The sequence below is a fragment of the Arachis stenosperma genome, chromosome 9 (genome assembly GCF_014773155.1).
Source record: "Arachis stenosperma cultivar V10309 chromosome 9, arast.V10309.gnm1.PFL2, whole genome shotgun sequence".
NCBI lineage: Eukaryota > Viridiplantae > Streptophyta > Magnoliopsida > Fabales > Fabaceae > Arachis > Arachis stenosperma.
Window position 1 is genome coordinate 154501525 of NC_080385.1, and position 15898 is coordinate 154517422.

The following is a 15898-nucleotide window of genomic DNA, read 5'->3' on the forward strand; positions in this document are numbered from 1 at the left end:
TTTTCTCTAACTATTAATAATAATATCGGTTTTGTTAGGAACAATTTCTTTTTAACCAATAATTTGAAAAATGGATTCTTTTTTTTTTTTCTCTGTCATTTTCATCGGATATTGGAGACCAAGAAAAAATATGTGTAAGAAAATGTTATACTTAATAATATATAGAAAAAAGAAAGATCATTAATAATCAGCTCATAAAATAGCATGAGTAAAAATTAATAGAAAGAATTTTAAAAAAAAATATTAACTGATAGTAAGGGCAAAAAACGGAAATAAGTCAATGGAGCAAGAAAATTAAGTGAATCAGCCAAACTGAAAATTTCTTCACGAATCAGCTAAAGGATAAGTCTATGTAATTCGAATCAGGTTGGTTCGAACTCCATAATCACATAATTCGAACCTAGTTGGTTCGAACTCCATGCATTATAATTCGAACCTGATTGGTTCGAATTACCCCTATGTGCCACACCCCTAGTAATTCGAACCGAGTTAGTTCGAATTACTCACAAATTGCATCAAATAGTAATTCGAACCAGGCTGGTTCAAATTACTAAGTTATCGGTTATATAAGGAGTTCGAATCACCCTCATTCGAACAACTTCTCGATCCCCATACCCCACCCAAATCCCAGAGAAAATGACCCAGATTCCATCCGACAAAGATACGAACAGAAAAGTATGCAGATGGGAGACGATCCGGCAAGGCTATATCGGTTGGACGGAGTCGCTCATATAGCCGGGGTGATCAACGACGAGGTTACTGGATAGAACACTTCTTTGCGATCAGTTTATCTGAGTTAGTGATTCTGCATGTGGTTTTAGTGGCGGTTTATGTTAGTGGTTTATCGTAGTAGTATTGCAAGTGATTTTTTAGAGGTTTTGTATGTGGTTTTAGTTAGCGGTTTATATTAGTGGTTTTATGTGCGGTTTATGATAGTGGATTTGCATGTGGTTTTCGATAGTGGAATAGCATCCAGTTTATGTTAGCGGTTTAAGCTAGTGGTTTTTTTGACGGTTCAATTTAGTAGTTTTTATTAGTGGTTTACTATATGCCTTTGTTATATTGGTTTCATATGTATATTGTGTTAATGGTTTCGATAAGTGGTTTATGCTATTACTTAATTTTTTATTGGTTTTCTATGTCGATCTACTAATGTGGTCCATGTAATGCCCAGCCATAGAGATGCATCAGGAGCATGCGGCGACAATAGGGCATGCGACTCGATGAGCGGTATATGCCGTACTTGCAGATGGCGGGGTTATACCATCTAGCGAGGCTAAACGATAGATGGTTCCAGATAGATGAGCCCCTTCTCAGTGCCTTCATGGAGCGGTGGCGTCCTGAGACGCACACTTTCTATATGCCCTTCGGAGAGTGCACAATCACGCTTCAGGACGTGGCGTACCAGTTGGGGTTGGCAGTGGATGGCCGTTATGTCAACGATTGCCTTACAGATTTTCATATATATGTCGAGGGTGGACGTCCTGGTTGGGTGTGGTTCGAGGAGTTTCTTGGAGTGATTCCTCCTCCGAGCCAGGTTCAGAAGTTCGCAGTAAACTACAGCTGGTTCCAGGAGACATTTGGAGAGTGCCCCGAGGGAGCCGATGAGGACACCGTTCGGCGCTATGCTCGTGCCTATATCATGATGTTGTTGGGCACTCAGCTGTTTGCCGACAAGTCCGGCAACCGCATTCACATCAGATGGCTGCCGTACGTAGCTAGGCTTGAGGAGATGGGTTCCTATAGTTGGGGGTCTGCAGCATTGGCATGGTTGTACCGGTGCATGTGCCGAGTGGCGAACCGACATGTGGTGAAGTTAGCGGGCCCACTTCAGCTACTTCAGTCCTGGATCTTCTGGCGCTTTCCTAGGTTTAGGCCTGCTGGGTATGATACGTGCAGCTGGCCTTTGGCATCGAGGTAATCTACTGTTATATTTCAAGTTAAATTACCTATTGTTGTAGTAGGCTTGTGCTGTTTTACAATTCTGTCATACTTTTAGTTAGAAATAACACGGATGTCCGATGCAGGTGGTCAGGTTACAACCCTTCCGTTAGCGAGAAGGGTCCTAGGGTGCAGATGTGGAGACTGCAGATAAACATGTTACAGCCCAAGGATGTGAGTATACTTTCTGTTACTTTTATTTATATAACTAGACTTTAATATTGTGTATACGTAGTTTGCTTGACAATGTTGTAACTTTTGTGCAGTTTATCTGGATGCCGTATAGCTCTCCTGAGGTACTGCATGTTGTGCATCTGGAGGCGTTGGAGCCTCGACACACGGCGCTGTGGCGATCTGTGACGTCACTGATATACTTTGCCGTCATAGAGTGACATCAGATAGATAGGGTTCTACCACAGTTCGGCGGTGTCCAGCCCCGACCGCGTCCCGCCCTGAATATCGACTTTCTGATGTCAAAGGACGGGAGAGGCGGTGATCGTTGGTTCCCGTCCGCTTTCCAGCATTGGCATCTTCATTGGGAGAGTCGTGCGGACCACGTCCACCGGTTCGATGTTGTTGCGGACCCTGGACCGTCGCACGCATACCTAGATTGGTGAAATCGGCATGGAAAGAGGTTCTTGTCACCAGAGATGTATTTGGGAGATCTGAGGGGCGTTTCTATTCCTGTCGAGGCGTCACAGAGGGGTCCTAGGCTAGTTCCTGACATGGATCTTGTTGACGACATCCCTGATAGGCGTCGGATAGAGAGGAGAGCTCGAGTCGGGACACGACGGAGCCAGCGTGAGTGGAGGTGGCTAGACCAGGCTATGCAGGAGGCTGATGACGCAGGTCAGGGTCGTGGTCGAGGACGAGGGTGTGGAGGCAGACGGAGGGTGCATGTTGCGGGGCACGACGATGGTGATTTTGGTGATGTGGCCGGTGGGGGAGGGGCTGTAGTTGGGGTTGTTAGTCCCCATCATGGTGGGCAGCGTGGAGAAGGGTATGCTATCGGAGATCTCTCTGCCCATGATGAGGCTGGACTTGGGGAGGGGCCGCTCCAAGATTACTTCGTCGGTGTTCCCGGTGACGACCAGCCACTTCAGGAGAGTACGCCATGGGTGAGTCCGGGCAGCACGTTCTCAGACTTCCTTGTCGGTGTTGGTCTTGATGCGAATTTTAGTGGACCACAGTTCCTCGATGAGATCAGTGCCATCATGCAGGAGGATGAGGCTGCCCGTGGCCGGAGTCAGACGACGGGGACACAGGGACCGTTAGATGTCGATCTTAATGAGCCTCCCTCTGTGCCTCCTCCTGACTACTTCGCTTTGGGTGGTACCCCAGCTTCAGCACATAATGTTGGGTCACATTCAGTTGCCGGGCCGTCTTCATCCCGACCGTTACATGTCCAGCCTAGGACGCCTGCACAGGCAGCCCCGCAGGACGAGGAGGATGAGATCGAGGATGAAGAGCCCCTTATCCGGAGAGGTCAGAGGACACGAGTACCACGTCGTTGCTTCACGGGGTCGCACCTATTTAGATGATTTGTGTGCCATGTTGTATGTTACCTATCTTCGTCTATGTATTTATCAGTTGATGTATGTCTGTGTTACTTATTGCTTTATCGTCTATCATTTACTATGAAAATATCTTTACTTTGCGTTTTGATATTATTTAATTTCCGCATCACGTATTAATTTAAATGGTAGATTTATTTATTGCCGTGTTCATTCAACAGACATTTCGTTTAAAAATCTGGTAACAAAACACTTCCATTATTTAGGATCCCATGCTTAGTAATTCAAACCAGCCTGGTTTGAATTACTATTTGATGCAATTTGTGAGTAATTCGAACCAACTCGGTTCGAATTACTAGAGTTTGGCACATAGGGGTAATTCGAACCAACCAGGTTCGAATTATAATGCATGGAGTTCGAACCAACTAGGTTCGAATTATGTGATTATGGAATTCGAACCAACCTCCTTTGGCTGATTCATGAAAAAATTTTTAGTTTGGCTGATTCACGTAATTTTCTTGCTCCATTGACTTATTTCCGTTTTTTGCCCTAATAGTAAATTAGAAAATTAGCCAATATAATAAATATTTGACTGCGCAAGATCTTTCTCAGTGTTATTTCTGCTTGGTGAATCCTTGTCTCAACGTCCATTTCAAATAGATGAAAATTAAGAGAGTAAAAGACACAATTTTTACATGTTCTGGTTTTGGTTATGTTCACATGCATGAGAACTGAGAAGTACAAGGCTCTTGTCGTTGTTACTGGTTCCCTTTGCTCCAATACATTGGTGACTTTTTTTTTGGTAATATACATTGGTGATTTTACATTTCTATTTTTAAATTAAAAAAAAAACACTTTATGAACCTAAACCAATGTTCTTTAGGATCAAAATTATAGCACATAAACGTTAAATTATTTTTAAATTTTCCATGTAAACAAACATCTTTTTTACTGAAAACAATAATGTTCCAACAAGCACAATAAAAAAGGGCAAATCTATTTTTGTTAACACCATAATTTGACGACATTTTTTTATTTATGATTTTTGTATTTCTCTGCAATGTATCATTCCATACATCCTAATTTTTAAAAATAACTTCGTACCTTGTTCATACTTAGTTCTGATTGAAGTATACCTACTTGAATCCATAGCAACCTAACTTTTTTTATTTCTATGCGATAAGCTTGTGTAGAACCGAGAAGGGAACATGTTCCGGGGACAAAAATGATATAAGACTATTGCTATAACACTATTTATAATTCACACTATGATTCAACTCTACAAGTATCAAAATCTAAGAAAATTACACAGGTATTATCCTTTGTTCTTTGTGTTTTAGCCTCATTCAACAAGGAATTTGCAATTCTTTCTGCAAATTTCTCTCTATCCGTTGCATATCTCTCCCTCATCTGTGCAATTGAGAAAGGAAAGCGGAAGTGTTAGAACAAGTTGATGGTAAGAAAAAGACTGAACTAGTGAACTATAAATATTCAAGTATTCTTTTTATTGAAACCTGAAGAACTAGTTCAGTTGCCTTCTTCATGCTGATCACATCCCATAACCCGTCACTGTACATTTACAGATGCCAAAGTTACTTATATTCAATATGAAAAAATGATCATACAATAAAGCCTAATACTTTCCACGAAAAAAGAGTGCAATATTCAATGACAGTGAACAATGGTTTCACAAAGATATATGTTGCCATTTAAAACAAAAGCATATGTCAGAAACAAAAATCACCTAGCAAGAATGGCAAACGGTCTGCATGCTTTATCAATATGCATGACTTGACTTATATAAGGCTCTGAACTAAACCGTGAATCCTGCTGTTTCAGGAACTTGTCCCCAAGCATCCTCGCAAGATTCATACCTGCATCAGGGTGAGAACCAGAATTGGAACTTTCCAAGTCAATTTTGCTGGCTCAAGAGAATGGAAGGGACTATTCTTCTGGGAAAACAATTGAAGGTTTTATTCCTTCATACCATGTAGACGTTTCTCCCCATTTTTCAATGGATCTCCTGTCTCTTCAATTCGAAGTCTTTCCGAATGATTAGCTACCTTATGATCTTCTGTCATCTTAATGTGTTTGCCATCAACACTACCAAAGATAAATTATAATGAGTTTCATACAAACATTAAGTATAGTCACAACAGCTTACTACTAGACAAAATTATAATACATACCATAAGATACAGGTGGAGTCTCCAACATTCGCACATTGTGCAAAAAGATTTTTATCACCGTCAACCCACACCAGAAGCACTGTTGCTGTGCATCCCTGCAAAGTGTTCGTCATTAAAAGCTATAAACCATAAACTGATAAAAGTGACTGGTAAACCAATCCACGAAGAAAAAAGAATATGTTTCCTAGATCAGAGGAGAATACCTCACAATCGTGATTCATGCCTGCTTCTGTTTGAGCAAATGCATCTCGAAGAATTTCTGAAGCATCACGAAGTGACAAAACCCTCTCTCGTGCTAATGAATTTGATAATAAATTGCCAATTATCTCAGGAAAAAGTCTGAAACAAGGAACAACAGAAGAAAAAGAAAGAAAGAAAAAGAAATAAGTAATGCATCAATTATTAGATCCATAACAATCGTCAATCATGCATGTCCCATAAAAGTTAAAAAGATAAATATTAATGCAAGTTGTTGGAAAATTGAATATTAAGCAATACCTTCTGTGAAAAATTCTTTTTATTGGTCTGATCTTGGTTTGCAAGTTTTCTTTACATTCATAAGTTGAGGAAAGAGCATAGAAGAAGCAATCAAGAATAGGTAAGAAGTTAAAAATACTGACCTGCTAGCAGATTTGGCAGCCCCATCTCCACCATGCCCATCGCAAATGCCAAACACTCCAAACTGCAGATTGGGAACATAGGCAGGTTAAATTAGATAACTCTTGTGAATAGAAGTGAGAAACTAAAAAAGAAAATGTAAAAGAAACCTTAATTGAATGAGTATTATGAATAAGTCCCAAACCTGATCCAACCCAGGCAGAGGCCATTCATAATAGCAAACATCCTGCATAGGCAGCTTTTTGCCTCCTCGACGCAAAGCCATTGGATCTGATGCCATACCCACCCCAAAGGGAATATGCTGCTGATTTTGCTTAGTAATATGAACCTGCAATGCATTAAAGTCACATAAGACTTTATAAGAGCACACAAATTTAACCACAATAGCGTAGCATTCCAAGTATCTGTGTGTGAAAGAGAATAATATAGTTCCAAGCAAACAAAATAACTTATGGTATGTTTCGTTGAAAGGTGAAAAGGGTGGAAAATTTTCATTCATGAGCTCCATATGTAAAAATAGACATAAGAGCATCATGTAAAGGAGATTCCGGCATAATACTTACAATTGCTTTTGATGTTGTTCCAAGAGTTATGATATCTCCATTAGCAAGATCCACCGGATCACTCCAATGCCTGCTTCCAGTCTTTGGATTGTTGATTGGCTGAGAATTTAACTGTGTTCCATTTAAGCTACCCATATCTACCAATTCCCACCTCATTTTCTGAAAAATTCAATCTAATAATTATTATTGCGCTGTATACATATAGAAAGCATTCAAATGGAAGTCTCCAAGAACAGAAAAGCGACCTACATCCACATTCCAGTTTATTTGAGCATGCTTTCCTGACACTTCTGAATCATTTAGCAACAAATCACTTGGAGAAACTCTTCCCAAGGTTAGTGGTAGACGAGAGGTATTTGTTGACTGTACAGAACAACGAAGTCCACGAGAAGGACCATCATTAACCTCCAGCGTGAGGCAACTTCCTGTACTTCTAAAAGAAGATATGATGACATGTTTCGCATATTTCAGCCAATGCAAATACATTTAGAGATAAACCCTGATAAATAAAAAAGTGTTAAGAAATTACTTTGATCAGAGATATCTCCTTGCACAAAGTCTTTCAGTCTGTCACTTTCAAAGTTTGATCTTCTATGCTTTGGAGTTTCAACAAATTGAGCTGGGGGAAATACAAGTGTTTGACCAGTAGCATCAACATCTTCCAAATGATCATGAATTACATCTAAAACCAAGCTATCACCTGGAGACAATTAATAGGATACTACACTATAAAGACTTTGCAATAAAACATAAAGAAAGCAGAAAACAATGATAAGAACAAAAGATGTACCAAAAGCTGCAATGGTGGTAATTAAGTAAGGCTACCTAGAGGCACATTAGAGGGAAGAGAAATTTGCTTTTGAACAAGTGAATCGTCTTGTGGGACGCGAAAATGAAGTTGGTTGGGAGAGCAAGCACCTTCAGGATCATAATCTAAGGGAAATTCATTGGTCTGATTATGTGAAACCTGAATGTCATCAGCTGAAAGAAGAGGCCTCTCCAGCTCACTAGCCTGAAAATGCAAAAGTAAGATCCAATCAAGGCTTTGAGAATGCAAACTCAAACAACAGATAATAGATCAAATTGACCACAAAATCATAATTAGGGACATTCAAATACAACAGTATTCATATTTATATACAAGTGGAATCAAGAAAAGTGCATGAATGAACACAGAATCATTGGATCAAACAGGTGGCATGCAATGTTATGTGTTGCACTTATTCCGAATAAGATGTCAAATTCATATAAATGGAATTGAACCTTGATGGAGGTGGAGGAGGAGGGGGAAGAGGAGGAGGAAAGAGGGAGAAAAAAGCGCCATGGCTTGAAGACGAAGAAGAGAATGGAGAGGAGAAGAAGCAACAGCATAAGGAGGAGAAGAGTGAGAAACAGCGGCATCTTCTTCGTTTCTCTCTCTTCCCTCCAAACATCACAATGCTTCGCTCCTCACCCTTTCCGACAACCTCGCCTACAAATGCTCGAACAACTCTCACTCCAAACTTTCTGTTTTTTTTTTTTTTTTTCATTCATTCATTTACTATTTTCTTATTTAATTCACGGTTTCACTATTATTTTCATATTTTGTCCTAAAAAAATTTAATTTAATTTTTAGCAAAATAAATCTAAAAAGAAGAAATAAAGTAATTTTACATGCACATATATATAGACAAATATAATTAAATTATATATAAAAAAATTTACGCTGTTAATACATCAAAAATTTAAAATTATCTAATATTTTGTTGAAATATTTATAAAATTATTAGAACATATTATTAGTTAGAGTTAACCATCAACTATATATTCTTCCCTTTGAAATAAACAAATCATCAATTATGTCCACTGGAAGAAGGTTTATGCTTCAAGTCACGGGGTTATTACTAAATTATTACAATACTATATATCTCTAACTGATGCGTAAGTATCATCCATATGTATTGATTAAATTCCTTTGACGTAAGTATCATCCGTCATAGTAGTATTACTTTGAAACTAAAATTGAAAAAAAAAAATAAGAAGGGGTTTGTAAATTAAATTAATGAGCAGAATTGATAAAGGACGCAGCTAAGAAAGTGCAGATTAAATGCAAGCATGTGAATTTCTGAGATCCGGGAATAAAGCGGCCGGGGATGCCACAAATTAATTTTGTGGATATTATTTTAACATTTTCGACCTTCATTTCAACTCTTCCCTATTCCCCATTCCCCACACTCAAGCTTTTTTCTTTTTTAATGAAAAATATGATAGTTAATTTTGCTATATTCAATGTCTTTTTTTTTTTTTGCCTTTCCTTCTTCCACATAAATCTATTTCTATAAGTTTATCACATCAATATTTTTTTTCTTGAAGGATTTCACATTAATTTAGCAAGGTAACAAGATATAAACTATAAAGTATAAACTTGGTTGTTATCGGTGGCTTTAGGGAGATCTATCTTAGTATCTTAGCTTTGGTTGGGCTTAAATTTCACTAAAAAAAAAAGGGCGGTGAAAAAAATTGCTCTTTTTGTCACCATAAAAAAGACAAAGATAACCTTTTTCGGCTGCCCCCTTTCCTCACCCAAAAAAAAATTGTTAAGAAAAAAAAAACATACAAATTTGGTGGGGAAAGACCCCAAAAAAATGTTGGGAGAATATAAAATGGAAAGAAATTCGATTCCTTATTCACGACTGGCTTATTATCAACTTATCATATAAAAAAAGAATAGAGAAAAACTCTAAACACCTTTAATAATTATTTCAAAAGATAATAGAATTTTTGACAAAAAAAAATATTGAGTTTTATTTTTATGGGACTAATTAGTCTCTATGTCAGTCAATATTTTTTTGACATAGGAACTAATCAGTCCAAAAAAAATCAAAAACTAAACTGAATATTTTTTTTTGTCAAAAATCTCGTAATCCTTTCGAAGTAATTATTAAAGTATATTATAATAATATATGCAATAATTATTTAACGTCATTCATAATTTTGTTTTGATCATTAGTCATCGTTTAATTTGTAAATCTCTACATATAAACATCAATCATGTACTAATGTAATAAGATCAACTGTCAATGTGAATATAATCTAATTCATTCATCATTTCTTCTCCCCGTGCTATTGTTGATGTTAATTATTTGAGATTTCGTCAAATAAAGATAAATTAAAATTTAGCTAAATATTGTACAGTACAACTATGTATTAAAATATGCAAATAATGTTTTAAAGTTAATCAACAGTCCTTTGAAATAAGAACAAATAAAAATGATAGGTATTAAGAGTAAACTATATTTAACCTAAGAAAAAGAGGACACAGCAGTTATCTACATAATTGTCTTTAATTTGCATACCGAACTCAAAGCATTGGTGTTGAAAAATAAAGGGTTGGTAACGGTTGCGGCCATTATGCTCTCACTGTATATATGCAAAATCTGCTTGAGTCAAGTTACTCCAGCAAATAGCTTCGTTTTTTTAGTACAACTATATATCTTACAAGGGCCCATGACCAATGGTTTGACTAGTTGTTATATTTTAGTCACTATTTGACTGGTTGTTTTGTTTCAAGTAAGGTATTTATTGCTTTTGACTTGGCTTGTTACATTAATTGTTATATATATATATATATATATATATAAAGAAAATAGATTAATTCCTTAAATATGCAGGAATGAAAATGGTAATCAAAATGCGCATACCCATTTTAGCTGCAGCATACGCGAAATGGGTTATGCCGTCAATTTACAAGAGGCGCCAACGAAGTGGTACTGACATGGCAAAGTGAAGGATTGACCATCCACTTCAAGGATGGCGGACGCGAAATGGCCAACATCATTATTGGCGCATGCGAAGTGGACCAAATAATATGAGGCAGCAGCAAAATGGAGCATCTCTATGGCGGTGGACACAAAATGGGGCACTTCATTTCTGGTGACCACGAAATGGAGAAGCATTGGTTAAGGCTGCAAATTACAGTATTGTCAGTCCCTCCTACAAGCATGCACTATTGGGTGGTCATGGGAAGAGATGTTGGTTTGGGTTGAATATAAAAGGGGAGAAGGGGAAGGGGACCAAGTCGCAAATTCAATAGGAGTGAAAGAGAGATAAAAAAAAATCGGTGGTGGGGAAAAAAATTGTCTGCAGTTAAAAATCTTGTGTTGTGGTTTGAAACAAAAAAAAATTAAATGAGTGGTGGAAGAATTAACGTAGAAGAATATCTTAATCGGTTGGATGAAATTTTTATTGTCGCGCATTTGCTTCACAAGGTTAGTTTCAGTGATCATGTTTTGTCAACTATGTTATTAGTACTCTTGTTAGAACTAATTTTATTATTATTTAATGTTGGTTAAAGTAGTTTCAATTATGTTTTCCATGTTTTTTTTTATTGTCGCCCATATGTGTTCTTACTCCGTATGGCACATTTGTTGATGTTTTCACGTAAAATCTGCCAGATCCAGGCATGGAGATTAGGCGGCAGACTCTTGAGCCTTATCTAAGATGATCAGGATTTTATCATGCTTCTTTAATAAAGTGTTTCGAGTATGACAATCCACTTATAATCGCCTTTGTCGAAAGACGGCGTCTCGAAACACACACATTTCACCTCCTTTGGGGTGAGTGTACCATAATTCTAGAAGATGTTGCAATACAATTAGGGTTACTTATTGATGGCGAGCCTATGAATGGTACTCTAAGGTCATGGAGCAAATTCTACTAGAGAGATATATGACAATGGTGTCAAGAACTTCTTAGTGATGTTCCAGCCGGGCATGTAGGGACAACGAGTTTAACATAAAGTTGAAGTGGCTCAGGACTCATCTTCAACAAATCCCGCTTGACTTACCAAATAATGCCCTGATTCAGTATGCATGTTGTTACATTCTGTAATTGTTGAGAGGCGTGCTACTACCGGACAAGGCCAACAACACGGTCTACGTTCGTTGTCTTCCGCTTTTGGCCGATTTTGATGCCATCAGTACTTATAGTTGAGGTGGTGTCGTTCTGCGTTGGTTATATCAAGCCATGTGCTTAGCAATAGATTTATGGCATGCTGTCATACGTTGTTTATGTCATTGATATATTACAGGCTATCGTTTTGAGCACCAACTGTGACGACGCCATATAGTTTTCCGTTAGCTACAAGGTATGGTATCATATGGCATATCATGTCTAGTGATGTTACGTCTTGAATTTTGCTTTAAAGTTGAATATACAACTTATTTCAACATTGTTATTTTTCATCAGGTGGACGGATAAGAAGAGAAAGAATGACTATGCTGAGCAATGCCTGCTGAAGCACCGCTTGAGGTTGGACAATCTACATCTACAAGTGGATGAGGTAGGTAAAAGCCTTTATTGAAGTGTAGTTATCTTGTTCATCTTAACATGTGTTGACATGAATTTAATTGGTTGCCATACATGGATCCTCGTATCTGTCTAGAGTGCCTGTGGAATTTCTCAGCCACCCACATGGATATTTTTACACCGCAGTTGTGCCGCTAATATTTTTCAGGTGGATTGAGATTCTTAACATTGACAGAGTTGCATCAATTTGGGGGAAAGCAAGGACCGTCCAACCCTCCGTTGAATATCGATACCTTCCATCGACAATCGGCCCACAACGACGATGGTTGGTGGCCCATCCGCTTGTCAACTTGGTTTTAGATATGGGCTAACCGACGTACGGAGGCATATCATCTGCGGATTGATCGTTCAAACACCTTGCGGCCCAGCCAAGATTACCATAGGTGGTATTGTAACAGAGCTAGGAGGTTTTTGTCCGCGCTTGAAGCATTGCACGATCTGCGGGGTGACGATATTCCTGCAGGTGCCCCGACCGAGTACGGAAGAGCGTCCGTCGTAAGGTTACCTGCTGTTCCACAAGACCGTAGGTAACAACGTACGCGCCAAGAAAGGCATCACGGTCATGCTGAGGTAGGGAACGATCAGCCAGGGGTATGGTTGTTTAATGGTAACCAAAAGCATTTATATAGCAAAATTCGGAACCCATTTCGCATGCGGTACACCTTACTTGCACCATTTCGTGTGTAGTACCATAGATTTTGAGCCCAATTCACGTCTATCCCCTTGAGTTGCCCATTTCGTGGGCACCAGCATCTATTTGGACACCTTACCCAATTCACGTGCGCTGGGGAGAAATGGCTCTGCCCCCACTTCGTTGGTGTCCCCTATGAATTAACGGCATAACCCATTTTGCGTGTGCTGCAGCTGAAATGGATATGTGCATTTTGATAACAGTTTTCATTCCTACGTATATAGGGAATTAATCTATTTTTTTATTTATAAATAAAAAGCCTATATATATTTGTGGGTTTTGCTATCCTGCTATCTAAGAGATTAGTTAAGGATATTATAAAAAAATATTTTAATATTTTTGATATATTTAATACATTAAAAACATAAAAAAAACTTATTTTTGTAATAAATAGTATTAAATATTTTTTTATGGTATATTTAACCAATGTCCTTAAGCCACATGATAACAAAACCCTATATAATATATATATTAACCAAGTTAGATTCATCAAGTTGTCACTTCGCTTATTTGTTTAAGCAAATATCAAAAATTCAAATATCTTATATATGTAATAATTTATTAACTAATGATAAATTTTTAAATCGAATTAAAAGATATCGTGAACAAAAAAAACTTTTTATGGCAATGAAATATAATATATTTATTCTGATGATATCAAGTATAGATAGAGTTTAATGCATGCATACATGTTTTTGGATAAATATAAAATACACTAATTTAATATTTTTAGATGAATATAAAATATACTAATTCAATGTTTTTGAATAAACATACATAAAATTTATTATTTTTAATAATATATATCATATTTTTATTTTTTTTTTTATTTTTAAATAAATATTTTATCAAATACTAATTAAGATAATTCTATCATTTACTTTACTAATTTATTATGTATCTATTATGTATAAATTAAATTGTTGTATTTAACATTAAAATTGATTTGGCTCAATTATAAGCTTGCTTCTAATGCCAGAAAACTTGCACCTTCATAAACAGTGGCGGAGTTTGAAAAAAATTTTGGAGGGACCAAAAATTTTAATAAAAATTATATAATAATATTTATATTAAAATAAAATTTATAAATATAATAGTTTTATTTTTAAATTTATTATTAATATGTAGAATTATATATGGTTAAGATTAATAAAAAATAATTCTGATTTTGATTAATAAATTTTTTTGTTTAAGTTAATAAGCCAATTTGATTTTAAATAAAAAAAATCAATTATAAAAAAATCAGTTTCTACATGAAAAAATAAATTTTTGCATATAAAAATCTATTTTTATTTAAAAAATTAATTTTTTTTATCTAAAAACTGATTTTTTTTTAAATTAATTTTTTATTTAAATTATATAAAATTAATTTTACTTTTGATAATATTTATTTCTCAAAAATTTTAAGATTAATTATTTTTATTATTACTTTTATTACAAATTAAATAATATAATACAACAAAATAAAATCTTAAATTTTTAATAAAATAAAAATATCAAAATTTATTAATGTAAACAGTGTTATACTATATAATGGTATTAAATTTGTAAAGTTGATTTAAAAATAAAATAATAATTTTTTATTAATAACTAATATTACTATTAGTTAATATTACTATTAGTTATATTATAATTTTTATTATTTTAAAAATAAAATAATGCATGAAACTATATGAGAAGCTAAATATAATTTAGTGTTAATTCTATAATGATATTTAATTTGTAACGTTGATTTAAATATATGCTATTTGTTATGTCAAATAGGATAGGATAAAAAGTTTGAAAGAATGGTGAAGATGAACATAAAATTCAAATACATAAGTTGAAATTATATCAATTTAATTAAACAAACTAATTTTATTTTCTTTAGAGTAGAATTACTAATATTTTTACAAAAACTTTGGAAAGGCCATGCCCCTTGCCCTAACAAAGCTCCGCCAATGTTCACAAATCCATAAATATTCATGCTTAGAGCAATGATTTTGTTTGGGTTGCTCCTTTATAGACATGGTCAAAGTTAATTGCGATGTTAGCATTTTTCAGGATCATAATCTCGTTGGTTTTAGTTGTACTACGAACAGAAAATGACTTTTGGATAAAAAATTGTTCTGCCTCTTTTTTAATTTAGAGCATTTTTCGGAATAAACTCTACTACTTGAAAGGGACTTATTTTTACTTTGGGACAGTAGATACAAATCAATCATTGTTGAAAATGACTCCGTCGATATTTTTTTGTTGCTTCAATTTAATTCTTAGCAATTACCTCACTCTAACAATGATTTGGTAATGAAAATCAGAGAACTATTGAATCTTAATTAAGAGATTCTTTAATTAGGAGATTCAATTAAATCTGATATGACTGATTTATTAGTGAAAAGAGGAATGTAACGAGACAAGTGTTACAATAATTTAATAATAAAAATAAGAGAATTATTGATTTTTAATTGAAAAATTCAATTAAATCTTATTAAAAAGATGACTAATATTGTGGCTGATCTAATAGCAAAAAGAGGAGCATGAGATGGAGCAGAATTCACCGCACCAAATGGTTTGACATTTTGGTGGTGAAGTAGGAGTGTTCATGGGTCGAGTCGGGCCGGATTTAAGAGTTGACCCAGGCTTGGCCCTAAAAGAGCGACGGGTCTACTTCGACCTGATCTAAAGTGACTCAAAAAAGCCGAGTCGATCCGATGAAACATTAGTATATACAAAGTTGTAAATTTTATATATTAAAATAATAAAATTTTACTTTTAAAAAATAAATTTAATAAATGTTATATCATATTTATATCAAAAATAAATTATTTTAAAACAAAAATAATACCGTATAATATTAAAAATATGAATTAAATTATAAAAATATAATATAATATTACTAATTAACTCAAATATATATATTTTTTATTGTAAAAGTAACTTCGGACCGGGTCGAGTGGCTCGAAACAAAATCCTAATCCAACTTGCAAATAACATTAGATAAAAGATAAAAACTCAAACCCAACAAAATATATCTCAAATCCAACCCAAATTTTGAAT

General features: G+C 35.5%; 2 protein-coding genes across 2 annotated transcripts; one reads left to right on the top strand and one right to left on the bottom strand.

Annotated features, from left to right (window-relative positions):
- The first annotated feature begins 1213 nt into the window (after window positions 1-1213).
- Window positions 1214-2333, top strand: LOC130950171 (protein MAIN-LIKE 1-like). Its single transcript, XM_057878707.1, has 3 exons — window positions 1214-1917; window positions 2028-2115; window positions 2208-2333. Exons 1-3 carry the CDS (start codon window positions 1214-1216, stop codon window positions 2331-2333), a joined length of 918 nt encoding a protein of 305 aa, XP_057734690.1.
- Window positions 2334-4479: 2146 nt separating this feature from the next.
- LOC130950963 (protein phosphatase 2C 70-like) lies at window positions 4480-8328 on the bottom strand. Its single transcript, XM_057879569.1, has 13 exons — window positions 8089-8328; window positions 7651-7837; window positions 7355-7525; window positions 7075-7250; window positions 6826-6984; window positions 6447-6590; window positions 6265-6326; window positions 5848-5983; window positions 5645-5739; window positions 5443-5558; window positions 5200-5329; window positions 4970-5024; window positions 4480-4865 (listed from the first exon to the last, which is right to left on the bottom strand). The coding sequence occupies exons 1-13, from the start codon at window positions 8224-8226 to the stop codon at window positions 4722-4724; spliced, it is 1713 nt and encodes a 570-aa protein (XP_057735552.1). The 5' UTR covers window positions 8227-8328; the 3' UTR covers window positions 4480-4721.
- Window positions 8329-15898: the final 7570 nt, after the last annotated feature.